The following is a 25,572-nucleotide window of genomic DNA, read 5'->3' on the forward strand; positions in this document are numbered from 1 at the left end:
TGGATGTTGCCCTGGACTTGCTGCATTTGGACATTCACGGTTTTCAGTCTCTGAGGATGCGGGATGGTATTGTACGGCATGTGATCATCCCCATTGCTGACATTATGATGCAAGGAACGTTACTGATAGAGCAGCTGAAGATAGTTGGGCCGAGGATACCACCTTGAGAAACTCCTAGGATTCCATCTTGAGAAGTGTGCAAATTAGAGGATTGAACTCCAACCACAGCAAAACCCTTCCTCTGTGCCAGGTATGACTGCAGCTAGCGTAGAATTTTCCCTCTGAATCTAATTGACTCCATTATTCCTCGAGCTCCTTAATTCCACCCGTGCTGCCTTGACGTCAAAGGCAGTCACTTCACATCTGACATTCAATTACTCTTGTCCATGTTTGACTCAAGGATGTAATGAAGTCAGGCGCTGAGTGACTAACGGAATCCAAACTATGTGTCAGTGAGTAGGTTCCTGCTAAGTTCCTGCCGTTTGATTGCGCTGTTAATGACCTCTTCCATCAACTTGCTGATGATCTGGAGTGGCCTGATGGCTGATGAATAAGGTTGGAGATGCCCTTCTTTTTGCATAGAGGACATAACTGGGCAATTTTCTGCAATGACGGGTAGATGCCAATGTTGTAGATGTACTGAAACAAATTGACTGGCAGGGCCGCATGGTTTGGAGCACAAGTCTTCAGGACAGTGGACAGAATATTGTTAGGGCCCAAAGCCTTTGCAATTTCCAACGCGTTTGGACATTTCTTGGTATCACGTGGAGTGAATTGAATTGGCTGAAGCTTGACATCCGCGATGTTGACCATTTCTTTAGAAGGCCAAGATGGAACATTCACTTCGCACATGTGACAAAAGATTGTTGCGAAGGCTTTAGCCTTATCTTTTTCACTGATCATTGAGGATGGGCACATTTGTGATGTCTTCTCCTCCAGTGAGTTGTTTAATTATCCACTACCATTCACAATGGTAAAGAGGGTTCCACAGGCTAATGGTTCTCACGGAAAATGAAATTCTCTTTATCTCCATCTCAACTGGAAAACCTTCTATTTTAGTTCATGTCCCCTCCTTCTAGTCTCCTTGGAGGGGAGGCACTTCCTCAGCATTCACCATCTCAACTTCCCTCAGGATAGTAGATGTTTCGGCAGGATCACCTCGAATTCTTCTAGATTCTAATGGGTACGAGACCCAACTGTCCAACCGTTCCCTATATGATATCCCTTTCATCTGATGGGCAAACCTTTCTCCGAATGTTGCTGGTGCTATTGTATCCATTCTGAGGTACGCGGGCTAACAGGAAAGTACTTTAGATGTGCTCGCGACAAAGCACGACAAATTTGTAGCGAATCTTCCCTACTTTTATATTCCATCCCACATGCAACATTGCATTTGCTTTCCTAATCACTTACAGCTTCATGCTCAAGTTTTGTGAATCACGTTCCAGGGCACCCAGATCCCGCAGTGCTGCAGACCTTTGCACTCTCATCTACGTGTGAATAATTTGCTGCTTTCCATTCTTCCTGTCAAAGTGGACCAATTCGCATTTCACCACATTGTACTCCACTTGTTCCTTTTTACCACTCACGTAGCCTATCTCAATCCCTTTCTATGCCAATTATGATAACTTCACAATTTTCTTTCCCTCCTGTACTAAAGTCGTGAGAAAAAGTTGCAATCAATCCGTCCCATCATTCATGTCATTTCTATAAATTGAGAATAGTTGAGGCCCCAGCTGTAATCCTCCGATACACCGCCCATTCCCCCCTCAACAGAAAAATGGCTCAGTTACCCCACCTCTCTGTTTCTGTAAGGCAACCAGTCTTCGATTCCTGATGAATATTATCCCATATATGATGATCTCCTATTTGGCATTTCATAATGTATCTTTGAAACTGTTTCTTATTAAATACGTTTTGGAAATCCATGTCTACTGGTTCCTCTTTATTCACGTTACTAATAAGTTGCTCCAGTCTGTATAGGAAATTAGTACAGTATGGCTTCATTTATACAAATATATATGTTGGCTCTGCACAATTGCAAGTGCCGTGCGATAACCTTCTAATAATAGATTTGAGCATTTAACTTTTGACAGATGTTAGGCTAATTGGCTTGCAGTTACATGTTTTCAGTTTCTTTCTTTTCTTGAGTAGAGGAGTTAGATATGCTATTTCCCAATCTCTTGGAGTAATAAAATAACTACAATGCAGACGGAGGCCAATCGGCCCTTGGCGTCTGCATCTACTCTCCCTAAGGGTATCTTACCCAGCTCTATCATGTCCTAATGACTTGACAGCCTTTAGTTCTGACCGCTTTCTCAGTAGCATTGACCTGGTGGTTGTAATTGCTTTATGTTCCTCGTTCCCTTCTCCCTCTTCACCTGTAAGTATTTCTGGGACATTATTTCCTTATTCTACAGCAAGGCAGAGAAAATATATCAATTCTTCTGCCATTTCCTCATTTCGCATACTGGATTTTCGACATTCCTTTTCCAGAGTAACCACTCTTATTTCAGTGAGCATTTTCCTTTTTAAAAGCATGTTGCTATTCTTACATTCTTTTAATATATCCAGCTAACATTCTCTCATACTCTAAGTTCTCCTTTGTCATTACTTTATTTGTCAATCTTTGTCGGTTTTTATATTCTTCCCAATCTTTAGCTCTGCCACTAATCGCAAACTTTTACTCTTTTGCTTCCACTCGGGCGCAATCATTGGAGATGTTGGGACTTTAACATCTCCATGAAGTAGGCCCGCTTTCTGTCTGATATTTCAGCTGCATACCGTCTTCAGTCAACTTTAACCTGTATTCCTGGCCCTATGCCAATCATTTTCCGATTCGACTCACAGGCCATGAGGGTGGTTCCTCTCTCGCTGCTCCTGTCTTGTTGTATTAAACTGAACTAGTGTCTGTCTCCCTTCCTCTCTCCACTCTGCAGATGTCAACTCTGTGCATTCCACCCACAGGCAAGGGCTTAAACCTCTCACTCTCTGGGTACTGACTGCACTACATGACGTGAATCTGAGACATATCCTTTCAGTTAATGCCCTGCGATCTTTTTCAGCCTAACAACTTTAATGATCTGTTCCTGATCCCCCTGCCTGACCGCCGCATGGAAATTTTCCCACTAATGGTAAAATTTTAATATTCCTTCCCCACTCTTCATTCTGTCGACACGGGGGTCAGTAAAATTCCAACAACCGAGTCCAAATGCAAGCAAATATGTTAACCCTTTTATCTTTGTTAGACCCCAGCTACAGTATTAGTCCAATTCTTGACAATGTTCTTCCAAAGTATTTCAGAGCTTTGGAGAGTGTGCAGGAAGGTGTATTAGCATGTTTCCAGCGATATAAGTCCTCAGTTAGATGTAAAGACGAGAAACGTGGAGTTGTTCTCCTTAGACCCGCACAGTAGATTTGATAAAGATGTTCTTAAAGGTGTTGGATAAAGAAAGTCGGAGCTGCTTCAAAAGTCGGAAGTTTGATCACCAGAAGGCAAACATCTGAAATAACCTGTGAACAGCAACAGGAACAGAAGAGGGCTGGTGGTGGGTTAATATGTTCCGACTCTTAATGAGCTGGAGACAACTGGATCAAGGGCTGGCGGAAGAGGATTTAACAATCCCTGTCAAAAAGGTGGAAAATATGTGGAAGGCTGGAGTAAGATCAAGACAGAAATTCCAGTTGTATCGCTCCTTTACAGAACCGACATGGATGCGATGGGCTGATTGCCCTCTTTCTGCGATCAACCTTCTCGAATTCTTTATACTGACACAACTGCCTCTGCACCGCGATCGGCAGCTCTCCAGGCGAACCAATTAATTCATTTCTTCCCGTTCTCCGCTGTGCGCCTCAGCTGCATAACCAAAATGTTACTTCTCACAATTGTTCAAGGACACATGGGATGAAGGTGTCTGACAAGCTCAGGTTATCAACATTGAAAGGGCTTGCCAGATTTTGTTTAATTTTTCAAATGAGGGAGCAATAGGACATTATTCGATGGCTTCTGCAATACTGTCGTCCGGCGGGAGGAGAGGGTGGTGTTGAGGGGGAGGGTAACTGGTCATCAGAAATCTGATTTTTAAAACTGCTATTTTCAGCTCATTCCGATGTCGGCAAATGCATTGACATTCTCAACCTCATTGTTTCCTATGACAGCAAATATGCCCCTCAAATCAAACAACGAAAGTCATGCGAAAGCTCTGTTTCCGAGAGCATTTCACTTTGCCAAGGCTTAACTCACTGTGTATGCCGTGGGTTTCCAACACTTGAATAAAGCTGAGGGGGCAGTCTTGGCACTTAATCACATTCTAGGTAGGTACTAAAATGTTCTTCGGGACTTGTCTATCATTCACTCACTTAGCATAGCCATCTATATATGTATCTACCTACCTATCTGACTATCTATCTCCATCCCTCTATCTATCTGTCTGCCTCTCCATCTATCCATCCATTCATCTATCTATCTACCTGTCGATCCATCTATCTGTTTCTCTGTCTATCAATCTATCCATCAATCTATCTATCTATCTATCTATCCATCCATCAATCGCGAAACGCCAATAAGGAGCGTGGGCTTACGCCTCTCTGTGTGCACATGAAATCTCAACTCACAGTTTTCGTCTTTAATTTATTCACCAAGGACGTTACGCCTATTAAACAGCTCAATGCCCACAACATTTATTTATTGTAATCTGCAGGTTCCAGAGATCAAGCCACGATTCATTTAATCTGTTTTATGTTTCACCGCACTGTTTGTTTTTTTCTGGGGGGAGGGATGTTGGGGATTGAGCCATTTTACATGCTGTTCTGTGGCTTGGGAAATTTATATTTCTTCTTTTCCAAAATGGCTGACCAGATCATTCTGCAAATATCAGACAATACCGAAATGGAGATCTTCGGCCTAATATCACGTGACAGGAAATTTGCATACCTAATTCATATTCATTCGCCCTGCGGTGTTTGAGTCTTTTTAAGGAGAGGTTGGAATGGACTCAGAAGCGCGTTCGTGTCACGATTTATTTTCCTTCTTCCTCTCCCCAAACCTTCACCATGACACAATCGATTGGAGTTCTCGCCGCACTGATACTCTGTTTCCACAGTAAGTACAGGCGTCGGCCTGAAGTAACGCTAATTTTCTTCACATTATGTATTTCTGCGCCTGTGTTTTAACGAACCTGAATTGTGAGCTATATTCAACATTTCACAGTGTGTGACTGACAATACTTTGCATTTCACCAGGTACAATTGCGGATCCTGTCCTGACCCAACCAGGATCCATTTCGTCCTCACAGGGAAAGACCGTCACCATCATTTGCACCATGTCTGGTGGCACCACTGGCAGCTACTGGTCGAGCTGGTACTGGCAGAAACCCGACAGCGCCCCTGTGCTTGTTTGGTCCGAGTACAATGGTCTGGCTTCGGGTATTCCGAATCGATTCGCCGGGTCTGTGGACTCATCGAGTAACAAGATGCATTTAACCATCACCAACGTGCAATCGGAGGACGCTGCAGATTATTACTGTGGTGCTGGTGCGAGAAGCAGTCCATATAGAAGCATTTTCGGGAGTGGAACGAAGTTGAATCTGGGCAGTAAGTAAATCACTTAACTCTCCTCTAACATTTGTGACGCTTTCTAAATAACTAAATGTACTTGGAAACGGTCGGATAGGTGGACTGAATTAGTGCAAATCAAAATGATCGCTCCTAAAATATTGTTATGGGGGATCTTTGATTCAGCAGGAAATGATATTGCAGTGATAGCTGGGCTCAGAACTTCGGCGATTTTCTGGAGTGTGTGCTGTTATGTGATAGGGTAAAGGGGCATTTCAGTTACGAGTGAAACTCATTTCACTGGAAGCTTCCGGTCTGATCTGCTGGGACTGTGCAGAATTTTCAACCATCTGATCCAGCCGGCAGTGCGAGGAGATGATTGAGAATGCGGTTGCTAGGAAGATGGAATGTTTCCCTTCGCTTAGCCAGTGTTAGGAGTGGAGTGCCCCAGCTGTATGAACACTGCGAGCGGAACTATAATTAGCAAGACGATAAACATTTCAAAAGTGAAAAAACAGGCATGCAAATGAGCTAAATGGGGAAGTTTGTACAAGCTACAATCGGCCACCTAGTGGGGTCTATAATTCCATGATTGTATGAAGGGACACAGTGGTTCAGGTTCTTTCATACTCTGCCCCTGTAGTCTGGTTTAAAGGGTTAGAATTGCATTCAAAGCGTTTACATCAGGCTGTTTCATTCCATTTAAAGCAAGATTGCATTATGTTTGCGGAATTATAGTGTGGTGACTGGGTGCGACTCACTCCCACTGGTCCCCAAACTCACTGAAAACCGTTCAGTACAAGATTCTCAGCCTAATATTTTGCATTAATCCCGGGTGTGCAAAATAACCGTATTGTTGCCGGAATTCCGCCAGTCATAATCGACCCTGATTGTTACTGGATCACATAGTACAAACATCAATGATGTGCGGAATATTTGATTTCTTCGGAAATTACGGTTCATATTCTTCCCATCCAATCAGTTGTTTTGGAATGTCCCGGAATAAGGTTGTCAGGTTTTTGAGTATTGTTGTGGACTCGTTCAGATTGTTGTTGGTTCTCTGAGTGTCAGTTCGTCGTAATAGAACAAAAGATGGAGATTACTGCCAATATTGATTCATGGGATGTGATCAGAAAGGTAACATTCATTTCACCACCCCCATCTCCCACGCCTATCATCCACGGATACAGTGACGGTGAGCCGCATTATCAAACCGATGTCGTCCATGTGTCATAGGTACACCGCAGAGCTGTTAGGAAGGGAGTTAAGAGATTTTGGCCAGGCGACAGTGAAGGAAAGGCGGTACAGTTCTACTTTGGTATGCTGTGTGGCTTGTTGGGGGTTTGCCACCTGGTGTTGTAGCCGTGCATCTGGTGCCCGTGTGTTCGTCCAGTGGAAGACATGGCTGGTTTGGAAGCTGTTGTCGGAGTTCCGGCAGTGTACCTTATAGATATCCACACTGTAGCGCCTGTACGTCAATGAGGGAGAAAAGCAATATAATATATTCGCAAAATCATAGAATGGTATATCTTTGGAAAATTGTTGTAGTCGAGTTGGCCAATCGTGTCTGCACTGGTTCACAAGGAACAATCTAACATTTATTCATTAGCCTTTAAATTACACATTCTATGTTCGTTTAAGTGACCATTAATTTGCCAATAACAGCCTCTCCGGCAGTAGGTTCCACATCCCCTAAACCCTCTGGGTGAAACGATTCCCTTCCAATCTCCGCGAAACCTTCTACTTCTAACGACAAATCCAAGTCCTGTTCTTATCGACCCCTCAACCATTGGCAATACTGTTTTCCGATCCATTCTGCCCAGACACCTCAGAATATTATGCCTTCAAATGGGTTTATTTTCAGCCTCGTCTGTTCCGAACAAAAGGGACAATTCAATACTTATAACTAAATATTCCATTCCAGCCGACATCCCTCTAGATCTGCCTGTACTCGTTCTCGTACAATTACATTTTTCCTATGCATCTTTCCAGCAGTTTCAGCATAACCTCAAAGTTCTAACAATCTCTACCTCAGCTTATAAATGTAAATGCCCCCTATGCCTTCTTTGCTACTATATCCAGTTGCTCAGCCGCCTTCAGAATCTGTGGACCTGCGTTTTCTGTTCACTAATTTTCTCTACATTTCTCGGCATTTTCCCATCTGTACAGTGTACTCGCTTGTCTTGTTGGTTTTCCTGAAGTGCAGTTCCTCACACTTTTCGGCAATTAATTCCATTTGTCGCCGGTGCACTAATCTAACTAGTCCATTGTCTTCCTGCATTATCCAGCTTTCTTGTTCGCAACCACACTGCCAAATTTGTATCATCGAACAACAATCATACAGGCACTCATTGATATACGGACCCTTTGTTCCCTGCCACTGAGCCAATTTCGGATCCAACCTGTTCATCCTATGTGTGAACTTAACAAGGGCCTTGTTAAAATCCATGTAGACTATGCGAAAAATATTGCCGTCATTCACCGCTTCATACTACCTGCTCAAAAATACCAATTAACGCTTTGGGGTGAGATTTACCGGCAGCAAAGCCGTGATCGCTATATTTGATTATGCCGCGTTTATTCCATTAGTTCTCCCTTCACTGAGGTTAAGTTCACTGGCCTATAATTATGCCACCCCCCTTTCGCCCTTTGACAATTTCATCTCTCTTCCTGCCTCCGAGAGTCAAACCTGCTCCGGGCCCGATTGGAAAACTGTGGTCAGGGTCTCTTCCCTTCTCAATCTTACTTTCCCTTTTTTATTACTTGCTTCTTCAAGTCATTTGTTTACTGGGCGATAGATACTACGGTGAAATGGACCAGCATGAGGCAAAAAGGGAAAAAATGCTTTTGAATATTTGAGTTGTTACTTTAAGAAATCAGATCTGGTGAAAATGCCGGCGTAAAAATAATTCACTTAAGTCCACTAAATAGAAGTCGATCTTCACACTTGCTCATCGGTGCAAACATTTGAGATGATCCAGCGAAACTCTCGGGGGCGCAGGAAGAAGATACCAGTTTTGAAATAAGTGGTTGCGGCATTTGTCTGCCGACTCAGTTTCAACATCCAAATTACATTCCAACAAAAATATAAGACCAATTTCTAGCTCCAAAGACAATCGATTTTTTACCGACAGCGACAAAACCCATATTGCTGTTGTCGCCGACATAATACCTCAATGTCAGGGCGAATTGTAAAAGGTTAGCCTGATACTTTTAGTTTGAAATGGATATTTATTTCTGAACCCTTTCTTCGAAGCCTCACAATATATTAACGTATTTACTGAGCGTTTCCCCATTGACTGTGATAGATGGTAACTTAAGCGGTAAATGGTCACTTAAAGAGACAAGATTCTGACACAACGCCCTTTCAGCTTTGCGAATATCGACTAATGTCAAAGGAACGAACATGCAAACCTGCATTGACTTAGCGCCGACCACGGCCTCAGAACATCCTCACAATTAAGTGTGAAGTAGAATCATTCTTCCAATGTCAGAATCATGGTTCCCTACTTAAGCACATAAAGATCTCACAGTCCATCTGCTTTGACGACAAGGTGTGAGAGATAAATAATTATGAGGACATGTTTGGTTTATTACTGGCCTTTTGAGGGTGTCATTAAGTTATATTGTTATATATTAGAATTGTTTACAATATTTATTAGAAACCCTTCCTCTCAGCTGCAACAAATCGTTTGTGACACTCCACTCCGAAAAAAATGTCTCCAAATATTTCCATTGCGACAGGGAGATATTTGTTAAGATTTACGCAACACCGTCACTGTTGGTCTGGACGGGACACGGGGTGAAGCCGTGACAAAGAATGTTCACAAACTCAAATATCAGTCCAGTCTGTTGGACTTGCGTCAGAGAAGTAAATGGTGACAGAAGCAAACAATCGATTTCATTGTTTAGAATCGAGGTTTTGGAGTTGCAAACTACAGAAATGTAGCCGTCAGCATAGGTTCCAATATTGACCCCAAATTCTGAGTGATTAGTGTTATTCTGAAATTCTCGGTGTTCGCGACATTGGCTCGGGCTGCGTTGCCTCAGATCACAAGTGGGTGCATTGAATCTCCCTTCCTATTTTTCTCTTTAATATTTCAAACTCCACTATTTCCTTTAGATCAGATTTTATTTGTATGTTCCTGTCCTTTCAGGGAAAAAAGAAAAACCTTCTCAGGTTGTATATGTTCCAGAAACCAGAGTCCCGGCCTTTTTGCATTTGGCATCAATAAGACTCCAATGTATAAAATCTATACATTCTTGTAGAATAATACCGACTTAAAAAAAACAATTTGAAGAAGGTGGAACAATGATTCAGTCATTTATGCTGATTTTTAATGGATGTGCGATCCTTGTCTCTACTTTCCAGGTCCACGGAGCCCCACTGTGTCTCTCCTTCCGCCTTCGTCGGATCAAATCACAGCGAAGAACATGGCGACCCTGGTGTGTTTGGTGAGTGGTTTCAACCCGGGAGCTGCGGAGATTGAATGGACTGTCGATGGCAGCGTCAGAGGGAATGGGGTTGAGACCAGTCGGATCCAGCAGGAGGCGGACAACACGTTCAGTGTGAGCAGTTATCTGACTCTGTCAGCCTCAGACTGGAACTCACACGAGCTTTACTCCTGTGTGGTTAAACACGAGACTCAAGCAAACCCGCTTCAAACAAGCATCTCCAGATCCAGCTGTATGTGATACATGCATCGAAAGCGTTTTTGTGTTTTGCCGTTAGTAAAGTTTTATTTCTAAATAAATTCGGCAAATAGTGGAACATTTCAAACAGTTCATCACAGTTTGTAGCAGATCGGCTGATTCCCTTAATTTCAATTTAACTGTGTTCACTCTGAATGGATCAAAGCTTCAGTGTAATGTCATTGACACCGCTGTGTAATAAAATCATTATACCGTTATCGCGACTAATGTTCTGTTATTCTCTCTCTTCCCCTGAAAAACAATTAATGGTAACATTCTAAAGGGAATTAAATAGTTAGATTATATCATTGTGATATTCTGCACATTTTATTTAAAGTCAGTGACATCCAGGCGCAACATGGAGACGATGGATGACATTAAATTGAAGTAATATTGCAATATTTTTTAATGGACTGAGTTACATTCTGGTATTGTGATGAAAGGGCTGAACTGCGAGTACAGATTACAAAAATACATTAAAGGGCAGACAGTTCTTAACCACCTGGTTCCAAAAATTCATGGCAAACTCTGTCACTGCCCCATTTTTTAATACACCAGATGCAATGCAAGTTCTGGAACAGCTGGCCACTTTTTAGTAAGCTCACCGATTATTTTAAAGTCGATAGGTCACCCCTTTGATACATCGTTGTTTTATTTCTTCAGTTAGATTTGGGCTTGCAAGACATAAATTGTTAAAAGTAGCAAGAAGTTGCGCAGTTGGTAAAAAGTGCAAAAAAAGGTGCTGGTACACTTACAGAAGAACAAAATAAAACATTCGGGGATTTATTAGACTTTTATAGAATTGTACTCATCTATGGTCTACATACTTCAAAAATGATCTTGTGGGATATGAGAAAGTGGAGGAACTATTTGCCAGATTTTTACTAGAATTGGGGCTATGTACCTATCAGGGAAATGAATCTGTTGGGCTGTTTTCGCTGAGGAGAGGATGCGGAGGTGTAATAGGCGGCTTTAATGTTAGGAAAAGTTGTGATACGGCAACACAGAGAAAGATTTCCAAGTGTGAGTTAGTCTGAAACAGTGAGACATAAAAGAGACGCAGCGACAGAACGAATGAATAATTTATTTGAATGTATAGGTCGGGAATTTGCTGTGGGCAGGAGAAAGTACAAGTATTTGTTCTCTGATTGGCTGAATAAGACAATATAGATTCCTGATGATCATTTATCACATCACGGAAACCCTACAGCACAGAAAGAGGCCATTCCGCCCATCGAGTTTGCACCAACCGCAATCCCACCCAGGCCCTACCCCTATATCCCTACATATTTTACCCCCTAGTCTGTCTAACCTACCCACCCCAGGACACAGGGAGGCTATTTTAAACATGGCCAATGGAACTAACCCGCATTGGGTTTAAAAATGGGCAAGTCACGTTGCGGCTTTATAGAACGTTAGTTAGGCCACACTTGAAATATCCTGTTCAATTCTGGTCGCCACACTACCAGAAGGACATGGAGGATTTGGAGAGGGTACAAAAAATTTCCCGGAACGTTGCCTGGGATGGAGCGCATGAGCTTTGAGGAGAGCTTGGAGAAACTTGGTTTGTTCTCACTGGAAAGACGGAGGTTGAGGGATGACCTGATAGAAGAGTACGAGGGGCATGGACTGCGCGGATCATCAGATGCCTTTTCCCAGGGTGGAAGAGTCAATTACTAGGGGACACATGTTTAAGATTCGACGAGCAAGGATTAAAGGAGATGTACGAGGCAGAATTTTCACACAGACGGTGATGGGTGCCTGGAACTCGTTGATCCGGGAGGTAGGGGAAGCAGATACGATAGTAACTTTTACGAAGCGTCTTGTCAAACACATTGATAGAACGGGATGGGAGGGATATGGTCCCTGGAGGGTAGGGGGTTTTAGATCAGTCGAGTAGCATGGTCGGTGCAGGCTTGGAGGGCCGAAGGACTGTTCCTATGAGGCAATTTTGTTTGTTTTTTGCTCTAATAATAGAATCCAGAAAAAATAGGGAATACACTTTTCATCGAGGGAAGTTATTTCGGAGTGAAATGAAGAAACACTGCTTCGAATGCATCATAGTTGACTCGGATGTTTTTCTCATATATCCCCTCATTTCGGTCATAACTCATTTTATTCATTAGACCCATGTAGACCATGTTTCCACCAAATTACTGACCATCGAACTTTGTTTTTTTTGCCCCCACTTTCTTTGCTGTCACTAACTGCCATCCCTCCTCAGATATTGTTCTTACTTTCACACCGATTACAATCAAACTTCTCCTTGAAACGAGACTTGTTCCTCTTTCCTTGTAAGCTACTACCGATGTTCAGTTAACATTTCCTCTCTAAACTACTTGAAGATATTACCGACCCCAAATCCATAATATTGTTCCAACAATTCCAGCATTGAATCCCCACAATCGCGTTTCTGCTTCTGCCACAATACTGATATGTCCCTTATCAAAGTTACATTCTATTCAACTGTAACGATAGCAAACTATTTCTGGATTTTTTTTTCAGTTTTAAAGGTTTAGTTTGCAGTTTCTTCATCATTGCCACAAATAGACTTCCAGCTATCGGTTGTAATCCAAACTGCAATTACTGCAATGAAGTAACTGTGAAAACTTCCGAGTCGCCACACCCCGGCACCTGGACGGGTACAATGAGAGAGAATTTAGCATCGCCAAAGCACCTAATCTGCCCATCTTTCGGACTGTGGGAGGCAACGGAGCACCCACACAGATATGGGAAGAACGTGCAGACTGTGACCCAAGCCGGGCATTGAAACCAGGTTCTTGGCGCTGTGAGGCAGAAGTTCGAACCGCCGTGACGCCCTACTGCTTATTCTTTTTGTATTGGCGTCGGTCTTTGACACGATTCCACACACGATCCAACAATTCTCCATCGTTAATCAGTTGCTTGGACCTCTGCTCATGATCTGGTTCCATTATTATTTATCAGATAATATCCACAGATTGTCTAGAATAGCTCCTCTTCCTGCTCCCATGCCAGCAACTCAGCAATATGCCCCTGGCCCCATTCTTTTTCCCATCCACATGCTCCCCCTTGTCGGCGTCATCTGAAAGCACAACAGACTTTTTATGCACTCTGAAAGCACGTAGCTCTGTCTCACCATCGCCTCACTGAACATTTCTATTGTGATGATCAGAATTCTCCTCCAACTATTGGGAAGAATAAATTCGTTGCGCGGCGAGGGCCCCTTTGAGCCTATTGAGCCTCTTAAGTGACCCATTATGAATCAGTCAAGTGCTTCATCCTGTCCGCACTGCAGTTATTGAAAGAGATATCCAAGTAATCGCGCTCCAGAGCTCGATTAGCATTTCATGCAGGCATCGGTTTCATTCATCTATCCGATCTTCATCCTGAAGTTAGAATTGGATCGGTTTCCTGTGCTCTTCCAGTGAAATTCAGATCAACAAAACTCATTGCATATATTTTCATCCGGCACCTTTGGAGACGCAATTTTCACTCTGTTTCTGTCTCCACAGGTGCTTCCAGGCCAGCTGATTTGTTTCCCGAATATTCTGGGGTTTTTTAGCTACTCTTGCCTTTGGCACTTTGGCACAGTGCTTACCATTGCGAATTCTCCCTTAGTGTACCCAAACAGGTGCCGGAGTGTAGCGACTTGGGGATTTGACAATAATTTTATTGCGGTGTTAATGTACGCCTACTCGTGCCACTAACACATCAATTTCAAACTGTAAAGTTAAACGATAAAAAAACTTCAAAGAGTGGGCTTGAGTCTGGGGAATTTGTGGCGAACAAAAAGATTGCAGATGAAGAGAACAGACATTTTGCTTTAGTTTTCATGGTAGAGGATACAAGTTGTCCCGTAGAACTAGCTGTAGAGCAGGAAATTAGAATGACATTAAGAACGTTATTGAAAATGTCAGTTGCTAAGTCCTCAGATCCTGATGGCTTTCATCGAAGGTCTTAGAAGAAGTGACAAATGAGACAATTGATAGGCTGGTAGTAATGTTGCAAAATTGCCCAGATTCTGGGAAGTGTTCGTTAGATTGGGAAAAGCGACGGTAGCACCTTAATGCAATAGGAAAGAACGACCTATAGCAGGAAACAACATATGTTAGCTGAACAACACCAGTTAGCTGAACATGTGACATATAAGGAAAATGTTAGCAGCGGTTATTAAGATTTGATAGCAGGGCACATAAGTAAAACACGATAATCAGATAGAGCCAACACAGTTTTGTCAAAGGGAAGTCATGTTCAATCAATTTACTGGAGTGATTTGAAGAAGTGACGTGCTGTGGATAAAGGGGAGCAGGTGGATGTACTGTGTTTTCCAGTAAGGATGTGATAAGATGTCACAGCAAAGACTATTGCTGAAAACGAGAGTTTATCGTGTGGGAGCATGGACAGAAAATTTACGAGCGAATAGGAAGTAGAGAGTAGGGAAAAGGGACAATTTTGCGATTCGCACGATGTCTGGAGTGATGTGCTACACTGATCAGTGCTGTGGCCTCAACTCTTTACAATATATATAAATAATGGTATGTTTTCAGTATGGTACCAGGTATGTTCTTGCTTTCTACTGCGTTTTACATACGCTCTGTTATTCGCCTTTCTTCCCCCAAATTCCTTCACTCCTGGCCTCTAATTCTCATCTGTAAATACCTCCGTAAATGAAAACAAATTTTGCGCCACTGCCGCTTTGGCCTTACTTCACTGCTGCTTTTGGAACGAGTTCAGGTGAACGGGCTTTTCTGTGACACGTAAACCAATCTGGTCAGGAGGTTCATCATCAATACCACTGCCAACAGCGTGTCACCAACATGGCTGGTCAAGTATTGTGCACATGTTTCCTAATAGCACAAATGTTTTTGATTTGATATGATTTGATTTCTCACTGTTTTAGATAATAGTGTACAGTGACAAGTATTCTTTCTTACACGTTTTATCGACAAAGCATACCGTTCATAGAGAAGGAAAGGAGCGAGTGCAGAATGCAGTGTAACAGTCACATCTAGGGTATGGAGAAACATCAACTCAATGCGAGTTAGGTCCACTCAAAAGTCCGAGGGCAGCAGGAAGGAAGGTGTTCTTAATTTGGTTGGTACGTGTCCTCAGACTTCATTTTTTCGCGATGGAGTCACATATGTACTGAGTAAGGATGCCAGATTTCCTGCCGGGAATGATTTTAATGAACAAATGTCTTTTTTCAGCAATTCAGTAGTTTCATGGTTAGCATGATAATAACTGATTTTGTTCAAGATTTATTGCCAGATACCATGATGGGATTTAGTATCATTGCTTGTTCCAGGACTCTGCAATACTCATCCGGCAATTAGTCGCCGGTCTTTGGCGTCCGGCACGCTTTACAGTGTTAGTTCCTGCTCCCTTGTTTGAGGCTAGGCGTGCACCTGTCTTCGAAGCGTTTGAAATGCATCATAAACGTACGGATCGGATTTAAGCTTAATTTACTAGAGACTGAGCACTGTTTCGCCGAACACAACAGTGCGAATAACCCTTCTACAGAAATTGTGTTTCTCTCTTCCCAAGTACTACCAGATCTCCCGAATTTATCTTCAATTTTATGTTATAATTGTCATTTTATTCTCCCTGCTTTCTATTGGACTTTGCACAATTGAAGAAAGAAGTCTAAAAGGAATCCCAACGAACCTTATGCAGAAATTGTGTTTCTCTCTTCAAAAGTGCTATCAGATCTCCCGAATTTATCCTAAATTTTATGTTATAATTGTCATTTCATTCTCCCTGCTTTCTATTGGACTATGCACAACTGATGAAAGAAGTCGGAACCGAATCCCAATGAACCTGTGCGTGTTTTGCGGCTGAACCGGCAGATGGCAATACTGCAGTTGATATACCAAGGACCGTGTAATTACATGAAGCGTATATGGGGCGAGAAATATCTCAAAATGTCAATTCCTGGCAAAATACGTGGACACTTGGAAAATAGGGATTCGGACATGAAAGTCGTTTTCAGAATATTCTCATTAGATATTGCCAATTAATTTGGATGTTTCATGAGTTCCCCTTTTTAATGGTGAATGTCCATAATATCAGAAAATCCGAATGATGAGAAGCAGTAAGATCCCAGTGCCACTAAATGTGTTACTATCACTTCCTTTCCTGCGTCATTCACTAAAGATAATGCTGCCAGCGCCACATTAATGATCCGAACGTTCAGAAATTTGATAGGATAAAAATAGACAAAAAGGCGCGAACACGTTTCAGACCATCACATGAACTGAATCGAAGATCAGGCCGAAGGTCGTGGCTGATGAGATCGTGGGGTCCACCCCACATTCGGTCTGCCCCTATGCTCTTTGGGTCCCTTTTCAATCAGTAATCTATCGAATTCTGCATTTTTTTAATGGGATGTGGGCATCGCCGGTTCGACCAGCATTTATTCCTCACCGCTAATTACCCTGGAGATGATGGTGGTGAATTGCTTTGTTGAATCAGCGCCATCCCTGTGGTCTAAGTAAGCAATATATCCCCAGGTCAGATTGTGAATGACTTGGAGGAGAGCGCGAAGATGGTGGTGTTCCCATGTGTCTGCTCCCCTTGTACTTCTGGACGGTAGAGGTGTGATTTTGTAAGGTGTTGCCCATGGATATTGGATGGGTTTTTGCAGTACATGGTGCAGATGGTCCCAATTGCTGCCACTGTTCATCGTGACGGAAGCAGTTTGTGGAAGAGGTGCCAGTCAAGTTTTCTCCTGGATGGTGTGAGCTTCTTGAAAGTTATAGAACTTACACTCTCCTGGCCAGTGCAAATATTCCATCACACTCCAGACTTGTGCCTCGCAGGTGGTGCACAGGCTTGGGAGTCAGGAAGTGAGACACTTGCCACAGGATTCATGCCCTCCGACCTGCTCTTGTAGCCACCATATTTAAATGTCGACACCAGTTCAGTTTCTGGTCAATGGTCGGCCTTAGGAAGTCGACAGTGGCGGCATTACCGTTGGATGTCAAGAGACATTGATTAGTTGCTGGAGATGGCCATTTCCTGGCACTACTTTGTCCCGAAGGATACTTGCCACTTGTCAACCCAAGCTTGGATATTGCACTGGACTTGCTGCATTTGGACATGGACGGCTTCATTCTCTGAGGGTGCGGGAATGGTGCTGTACACTATGCGATCATCCCCATTCCTGACATTATGATGCAAGGAACGTTATTGGTAGAGCAGCTGAAGATAGTTGGGCCTGGAATATCATCTTGAGAAACTCTTGCAGAGAAGTGTGCAAATTAGAGGATTGAACTCCAACCACAGCAAGACTTTTCCCTGTGCCAGGTATGACTGCAGCCAGCATAGAAATTTCCCTCTGAATCGAATTGACTCCATTATTCCTCGAGCTCTTTAATTCCACCCGTGCTGCCTTGACGTCAAAGGCAGTCACTTCACATCTGACATTCAATTACTCTTGTCCATGTTTGACTCAAAGTTGTAATGAAGTCAGGCGCTGGGTGACTAGCGGAATCCAAACTATGTGTCAGTGAGTAGGTTCCTGCTAAATTCCTGCCGTCTGATTGTGCTGTTAATGACCCCTTCCATCAACTTGCTGATGATCTGGAGGGGCCTGATGGCTGATGAATAAGGTTGGAGATGCCCTTCTTTTTGCATAGAGGACATAACTGGGCAATTTTCTGCAATGATGGGTAGATGCCAGTGTAGTAGACGCCCTTAAACAACTTGACAGGCGGGGCGGCATGGTCTGGAGCATAAGTCTTCAGAACTGTTGACAGAATATTGTTAGGGTCCAAAGCCTTTGCAGTATCCAACAGCTTTCGGACATGTCTTGGTATCACGTGGAGCGCATTGAATTGGCTGAAGCTTAACATCCGCGATGTTGACCATTCCTTTAGAAGGCCAAGATGTGACAGAAGATTGTTGCGAAGGCTTTAGCCTTATCTTTTCTCACTGATCATTGAGGATGGGTACATCTGTGATGTCTTCTCTTCCAGTGAGTTGTTTAATTATCCACTACCATTCACGATGGGATATTCCTGGTAAAGAGAGTTCCACAGACTAATGTCTTCTACGGAAAATGAAATTCTCTTCATCTCCATCTCAACTGGAAAGCCTCCTATTTTAATTCATGTCCCCTCCTTCCAGTCTCCTTGGAGGGGAGGCACTTCCTCAGCATTCACCATCTCAACTTCCCTCGGGATAGTAGGTGTTTCAGCAGGATCACATTGAATTCTCCGAAACTCTAATGGGTACAAGACCCAACTCTCCAACCGTTCCCAATATGATATCCCTTTCATCTGAAGGGGGCACCTTTCTCCGAATGTTGCTGGTGATATTGTATCCGTTCTGAGGTACCCGGGCCAACAGGAAAGTACTTTAGATGTGCTCGGGACAAAGCACGACAAATTTGTAGCGAATCTTCCCTACTTTTATATTCCATCCCACTTGCAATAGGTGATAAAATTGCGTTTGCTTTCGTAATCACTTAAAGCTTCATGCTAAAGCTTTGTGAATCACGTTCCGGGGCACCCAGATTCCCCAGTGCTGCAGATCTTTGCACTCTCATCTCCGTGTAAATAATTTGAGCTTTCCATTCTTCCTGCCAAAGTGGACCAATTCGCATTTCACCACATTATACTCCACCTGTTTCTTTTTACCACTCCCGTAGCCTATCTAAATCCTGTTGGATACCATTTTTGCTCACTTCACAATTTACTTTCCCTCCTGTATTAAAGTCGTGAGAAAAAGTTGCAATCAATCCTTCCCATCATCCATGTCGTTTCTGTAAATTGATAACAGTTGAGGCCCCAGATGTAATCCTGTGATTCACCGCCGGCTACAGTTTGCCCCTCCCCCCTACAAAAAAATGGCTCAGTTACCCCACCTCTCTGTTTCTGTAAGGCAACCAGTCCTCGATTCGTGATGAATATTATCCTATACATGATGACCTCCTATTTGACATTTCATATTGTATCTTTGAAACTGTTTCTTATTAAATACGTTTTGGAAATCCAAGTGTACAGGTTCCTCTTTATTCAACTTACTAATAAGTTGCTCCAGTAAGTGTATGAAATTAGTACAGTATGGCTTCATCTGTACAAAACCATGTTGGCTCTACATAATTGCAAGCGCCATGCGATAACCTTCTAATAATAGATTTGAGCATTTAACTTTTGACAGATGTTAGGCTAACTGGCTTGTAGTTACATGTTTTCAGTTTCTTTCTTTTCTTGAATAGAGGAGATAGATATGCTATTTCCCGATCTCGTCGAGTAATAAAATAACTACACTGCAGACAGAGGGGAATCGGCCCTTCGCGTCTGCATCCACTCCCCCTCAGGGTATCTTACCCAGCTCTATCATGTCCTAATGACTTGACAGCCTTTAGTTCTGACCGTTTTCTTAGTAGCATTGACCTGGTGGTTGTAATTGCTTTATGTTCCTCGCTCCTTTCTCCCTCTTCACCTGCAAGTATTTCTGGGACATTATTTACATATTCTCCAGCAAGGCAGAGAAAATATATCAATTCTTCTGCCATTTCCTCATTTCGTATAATTTTTCGACGTTCCTTTTCCAGAGTAACAACACTTATTTTAGTGAGCATTTTTCTTTTTAAAAGCATGTAGACATTCTTACATTCATTTTCTATGTCCAGTTAACATTCTCTCATACTGTAAGTTCTCCTTTGTCATTACTTTATTTGTCAATCTTTGTCTGTTTTAATATTCTCCCCAATCTTTAGCTCTGCCACTAATCGCAAAGTTTCGCACTTTTTCTCCCACTCGGGCTCTATCATTGGAGATGTTGGGACTTTAACATCTCCATGAAGTAGGCCCGCTTTCTGTCTGTTATTTCAGCTGCATACCGTCTTCAGTCAACTTTAACCTGCATTCCTGGCCCTGTGCCAATCATTTTCCGATTCGACTGACACGCCATCAGGGTGGTTCTTCTCTCGCTTCTGCTGTCTTGTTGCATTAAACTGAACTAGTGTCTGTCTCTCTCCCTCTCTCCACACTGCAGATGTCAACTCTGTGCATTCCACCCACAGGCAAGGCCTTATACCTCTCACTCCCTGGGTACTGACTGCACTGCATGACGTGGACCTGAGACATATCCTTTCAGTAAGTACCCTGCGATAACTTTCAGCCTAACAACTTTAATTATCTGTTCCTGATCCCTCTCCCTGACCGCCGTTTGGACATTTTCCCACTGATGGTAAAATTTTAATATTCCTTCCCCACCGTTAATTCGTTCGACGCGGGAGTCAGTAAAACTCCAACAACCGAGTCCAAATGCAAGCAAGTATGTTAACCCTTTTATCTTTGTTAGACCCCAGCTAGTGTATTAGTTCAGTTCTTGACAATATTCTTCGAAAGTATTTCAGAGTTTTGGAGAGTGTGCAGGAAGGTGTATTAGCATGTTTCCAGGATAAAAGTCCTCAGTTAGATGTAAGGACGGGAAACGTGGAGTTGTTCTCCTTAGAGCCGCACAGTAGATTTGATGAAGATGTTCTTAAAGGTGTTGGATAAAGAAAGTAGGAGCTGCTTCAAATGTCGGGAAGTTTGATCACCAGATGGCAAACATTTGAAATAACTCGGGAACAGGAACAGAAGAGGGCTGGTGCTGGGTAAATATGTTCCGACTCTTAATGAGCTGGAGACAATTGGATCAAGGGCTCGTGGAAGAGGATTGAACAATCCCTGTAAAGAAGATGGAAAATATGTCGAAAACTGGAGTAAGACCAAGACAGAAATTCCAGTTCTATCGCTCCTTTACAGAACCGACATGGATGCGATGGGCTGATTGCCCTCTTTCTGCGATCAACCTTCTCGAATTTTTTATACTGACGCAACTGCATCTGCACCGCGATCGGCAGCTCTCCAGGCGGAGTAATTAATTCATTTCTTCTCGTTCTCCTCTGTGCGCCTCAGCTGCATAACCAAAATGTTACTTCTCCCAATTGTTCAAGGACACATGGGGTGAAGGTGTGTGACAAGCTCATGTTACCAACATTTAAAGGGCTTGCCAGATTTTGTTTAATTTTTCAAATGCGGGAGCAATAGAACATTGTTCGATGGCTTCTGCAATACTGTCGGGAGGCGGGAGGCGAGGGTCGTGTTGTGGGGGGAGGGTCACCGGTCATCAGAAATCTGATTTTAAAAACTGCTATTTTCAGCTCAGTCCGATGTCAGCAAATGCATTGACATTCTCAAACTCACTGTTTCCTATGACAGCAAATATACCCCTCAAATCAAACAACGAACGTCACGCGAAAGCTCTGTTTCCTCGAGCATTTTATTTTGCCAAGGCTTAACTCACTGTATGCCGTGGGTTTGCAGCGCTTGAATAAAGCTGAGTGGGCAGTCTTCGCACCTCAATCACATTCTAGATAGGAAATAAATTGTTTCTCCAGGGTTGTCTATCATGCACTCACTTCAGATATCTATCTATCTATGTGTCGATCTATCTACCTATCTATCTAACTATCTGGCTATCTATCTCTATCCAACTGCCTGTCTCTCTATCCATCTATGCACCTATCTGTCTATCTAGCCAACCATCTGTGTATCTATCTATCTATCTATCTATCTATCTATCTATCTATCTATCTATCTATCTATCTATCTATCTATCTATCTATTTGTCTGTCTATCTATCTATCTATTTGTCAGTCTACCTATCTATCTGTCGATCTATCTATCTTCCCCCAAATTCCTTCACTCCTGGCCTCTAATTCTCATCTGTAAATACCTCCGTAAATGAAAACAAATTTTGCGCCACTGCCGCTTTGGCCTTACTTCACTGCTGCTTTTGGAACGAGTTCAGGTGAACGGGCTTTTCTGTAACACGTAAACCAATCTGGTCAGGAGTTTCATCATCAATACCACTGCTAACAGCGTGTCACCAATATGACTGGTCATGTATTGTGCACATGTTTCCTAATAGCACAAATGTTTTTGATTTGATATGATTTGATTTCTCACTGTTTTAGATAATAGTATACAGTGACAAGTATTCTTACACGTTTTACCGACAAAGCATACCGTTCATAGAGAAGGAAAGGAGCGAGTGCAGAATGCAGTGTAACAGTCACATCTAGGGTATGGAGAAACATCAACTCAATGCGAGTTAGGTCCACTCAAAAGTCCGAGGGCAGCAGGAAAGAAGGTGTTCTTAATTTGGTTGGTACGTGTCCTCAGACTTCATCTTTTTAGCGATGGAGTCACATATGTACTGAGTAAGGATGCCAGATTTCCTGCCGGGAATGATTTTAATGAACGAATGTCTTTTTTCAGCAATTCAGTAGTTTCATGGTTAGCATGATAATAACTGATTTTGTTCAAGATTTATTGCCAGATACCATGATGGGATTTAGTATCATTGCTTGTTCCAGGACTCTGCAATACTCATCCGGCAATTAGTCGCCGGTCTTTGGCGTCCGGCACGCTTTACAGTGTTAGTTCCTGCTCCCTTGTTTGAGGCTAGGCGTGCACCTGTCTTCGAAGCGTTTGAAATGCATCATAAACGCACGGATCGGATTTCAGCTTAATTTACTAGAGACTGAGCACTGTTTCGCCGAACACGACAGTGCGAATAACCCTTCTACAGAAATTGTGTTTCTCTCTTCCCAAGTACTACCAGATCTCCCGAATTTATCTTCAATTTTATGTTATAATTGTCATTTTATTCTTCCTGCTTTCTATTGGACTTTGCACAATTGAAGAAAGAAGTCTAAAAGGAATCCCAACGAACCTTATGCAGAAATTGTGTTTCTCTCTTCAAAAGTGCTATCAGATCTCCCGAATTTATCCTAAATTTTATGTTATAATTGTCATTTCATTCTCCCTGCTTTCTATTGGACTATGCACAACAGATGAAAGAAGTCGGAACCGAATCCCAATGAACCTGTGCGTGTTTTGCGGCTGAACCGGCAGATGGCAATATTGTAGTTGATATACCAAGGACCGTGTTATTACATGAAGTGTATATGGGGCGAGAAATATCTCAAAATGTCAATTCCTGGCAAAATACGTGGACACTTGGAAAATAGGGATTCGGACATGAAAGTCGTTTTCAGAATATTCTCATTAGGTATAGCCAATTAATTTGGATGTTTAATGAGTTCCCCTTTTTAATGGTGAATGTCCATAATATCAGAAAATCCGAATGATTAGAAGCAGTAAGAACCCAGTGCCACTAAATCTGTTACTATCACTTCCTTTCCTGCGTCATTCACTAAAGATAATGCTGCCAGCGCCACATTAATGATCCGAACGTTCAGAAATTTGATAGGATAAAATTAGACAAAAAGGCGCGAACACGTTTCAGACCATCACATGAACTGAAACGAAGATCAGGCCGAAGGTCGTGGCTGATGAGATCGTGGGGTCCACCCCACATTCGGTCTGCCCCTGTGCTCGTTGGGTCCCTTTTCAATCAGAAATCTATCGAATTCTGCATTTTTTAATGGGATGTGGGCATCGCCGGTTCGACCAGCATTTATTCCTCACCGCTAATTACCCTGGAGATGATGGTGGTGAATTGCTTTGTTGAATCAGCGCCATCCCTGTGGTCTAAGTAAACAATATATCCCCAGGTCAGATTGTGAATGACTTGGAGGAGAGCGCGAAGATGGTGGTGTTCCCATGTGTCTGCTCCCCTTGTACTTCTGGACGGTAGAGGTGTGATTTTGTAAGGTGTTGCCCATGGATATTGGATGGGTTTTTGCAGTACATGGTGCAGATGGTACCCACTGCTGCCACTGTTCATCGTGACGGAAGCAGTTTGTGGAAGAGGTGCCAGTCAAGTTTTCTCCTGGATGGTGTGAGCTTCTTGAAAGTTATAGAAGTTGCACTCTCCTGGCCAGTGCAAATATTCCATCACACTCCTGACTTGTGCCTCGCAGGTGGTGCACAGGCTTGGGAGTCAGGAAGTGAGACACTTGCCACAGGATTCATGCCCTCCGACCTCTTGTAGCCACCATATTTAAATGTCGACACCAGTTCAGTTTCTGGTCAATGGTCGGCCTTAGGAAGTCGACAGTGGCGGCATTACCGTTGGATGTCAAGAGACATTGATTAGTTGTTGGAGATGGCCATTTCCTGGCACTACTTTGTCCCGAAGGATACTTGCCACTTGTCAACCCAAGCTTGGATATTGTACTGGACTTGCTGCATTTGGACATGGACGGCTTCATTCTCTGAGGATGCACGAATGGTACTGTACACTATGCGATCATCCCCATTCCTGACATTATGATGCAAGGAACGTTATTGGTAGAGCAGCTGAAGATAGTTGGGCCTGGAATATCATCTTGAGAAACTCTTGCAGAGAAGTGTGCAAATTAGAGGATTGAACTCCAACCACAGCAAGACTTTTCCCTGTGCCAGGTATGACTGCAGCCAGCATAGAAATTTCCCTCTGAATCGAATTGACTCCATTATTCCTCGAGCTCTTTAATTCCACCCGTGCTGCCTTGACGTCAAAGGCAGTCACTTCACATCTGACATTCAATTACTCTTGTCCATGTTTGACTCAAAGTTGTAATGAAGTCAGGCGCTGGGTGACTAACGGAATCCAAACTATGTGTCAGTGAGTAGGTTCCTGCTAAATTCCTGCCGTCTGATTGTGCAGTTAATGACCCCTTCCATCAACTTGCTGATGATCTGGAGGGGCCTGATGGCTGATGAATAAGGTTGGAGATGCCCTTCTTTTTGCATAGAGGACATAACTGGGCAATTTTCTGCAATGATGGGTAAATGCCAGTGTAGTAGACGCCCTTAAACAACTTGACAGGCGGGGCGGCATGGTCTGGAGCATAAGTCTTCAGGACTGTTGACAGAATATTGTTAGGGTCCAAAGCCTTTGCAGTATCCAACAGCTTTCGGACATGTCTTGGTATCACGTGGAGCGCATTGAATTGGCTGAAGCTTAACATCCGCGATGTTGACCATTCCTTTAGAAGGCCAAGATGTGACAGAAGATTGTTGCGAAGGCTTTAGCCTTATCTTTTCTCACTGATCATTGAGGATGGGTACATCTGTGATGTCTTCTCTTCCAGTGAGTTGTTTAATTATCCACTACCATTCACGATGGGATATTCCTGGTAAAGAGAGTTCCACAGACTAATGTCTTCTACGGAAAATGAAATTCTCTTCATCTCCATCTCAACTGGAAAGCCTCCTATTTTAATTCATGTCCCCTCCTTCCAGTCTCCTTGGAGGGGAGGCACTTCCTCAGCATTCACCATCTCAACTTCCCTCGGGATAGTAGGTGTTTCAGCAGGATCACATTGAATTCTCCGAAACTCTAATGGGTACAAGACCCAACTCTCCAACCGTTCCCAATATGATATCCCTTTCA

At 43.0% G+C, this 25,572-nt stretch overlaps 1 protein-coding gene across 1 annotated transcript; it reads left to right on the forward strand.

The window, feature by feature from the left end:
* The first annotated feature begins 5,052 nt into the window (after nucleotides 1-5,052).
* LOC145356142 (immunoglobulin lambda-1 light chain-like) lies at nucleotides 5,053-10,248 on the forward strand. The gene is made up of 3 exons (XM_080208751.1): nucleotides 5,053-5,101; nucleotides 5,242-5,592; nucleotides 9,926-10,248. Exons 1-3 carry the CDS (start codon nucleotides 5,053-5,055, stop codon nucleotides 10,246-10,248), a joined length of 723 nt encoding a protein of 240 aa, XP_080064877.1.
* The last annotated feature ends 15,324 nt before the right edge of the window (nucleotides 10,249-25,572 follow it).

This window comes from Carcharhinus amblyrhynchos, chromosome 20 (genome assembly GCF_965287045.1).
Source record: "Carcharhinus amblyrhynchos chromosome 20, sCarAmb.v2.hapA, whole genome shotgun sequence".
NCBI lineage: Eukaryota > Metazoa > Chordata > Chondrichthyes > Carcharhiniformes > Carcharhinidae > Carcharhinus > Carcharhinus amblyrhynchos.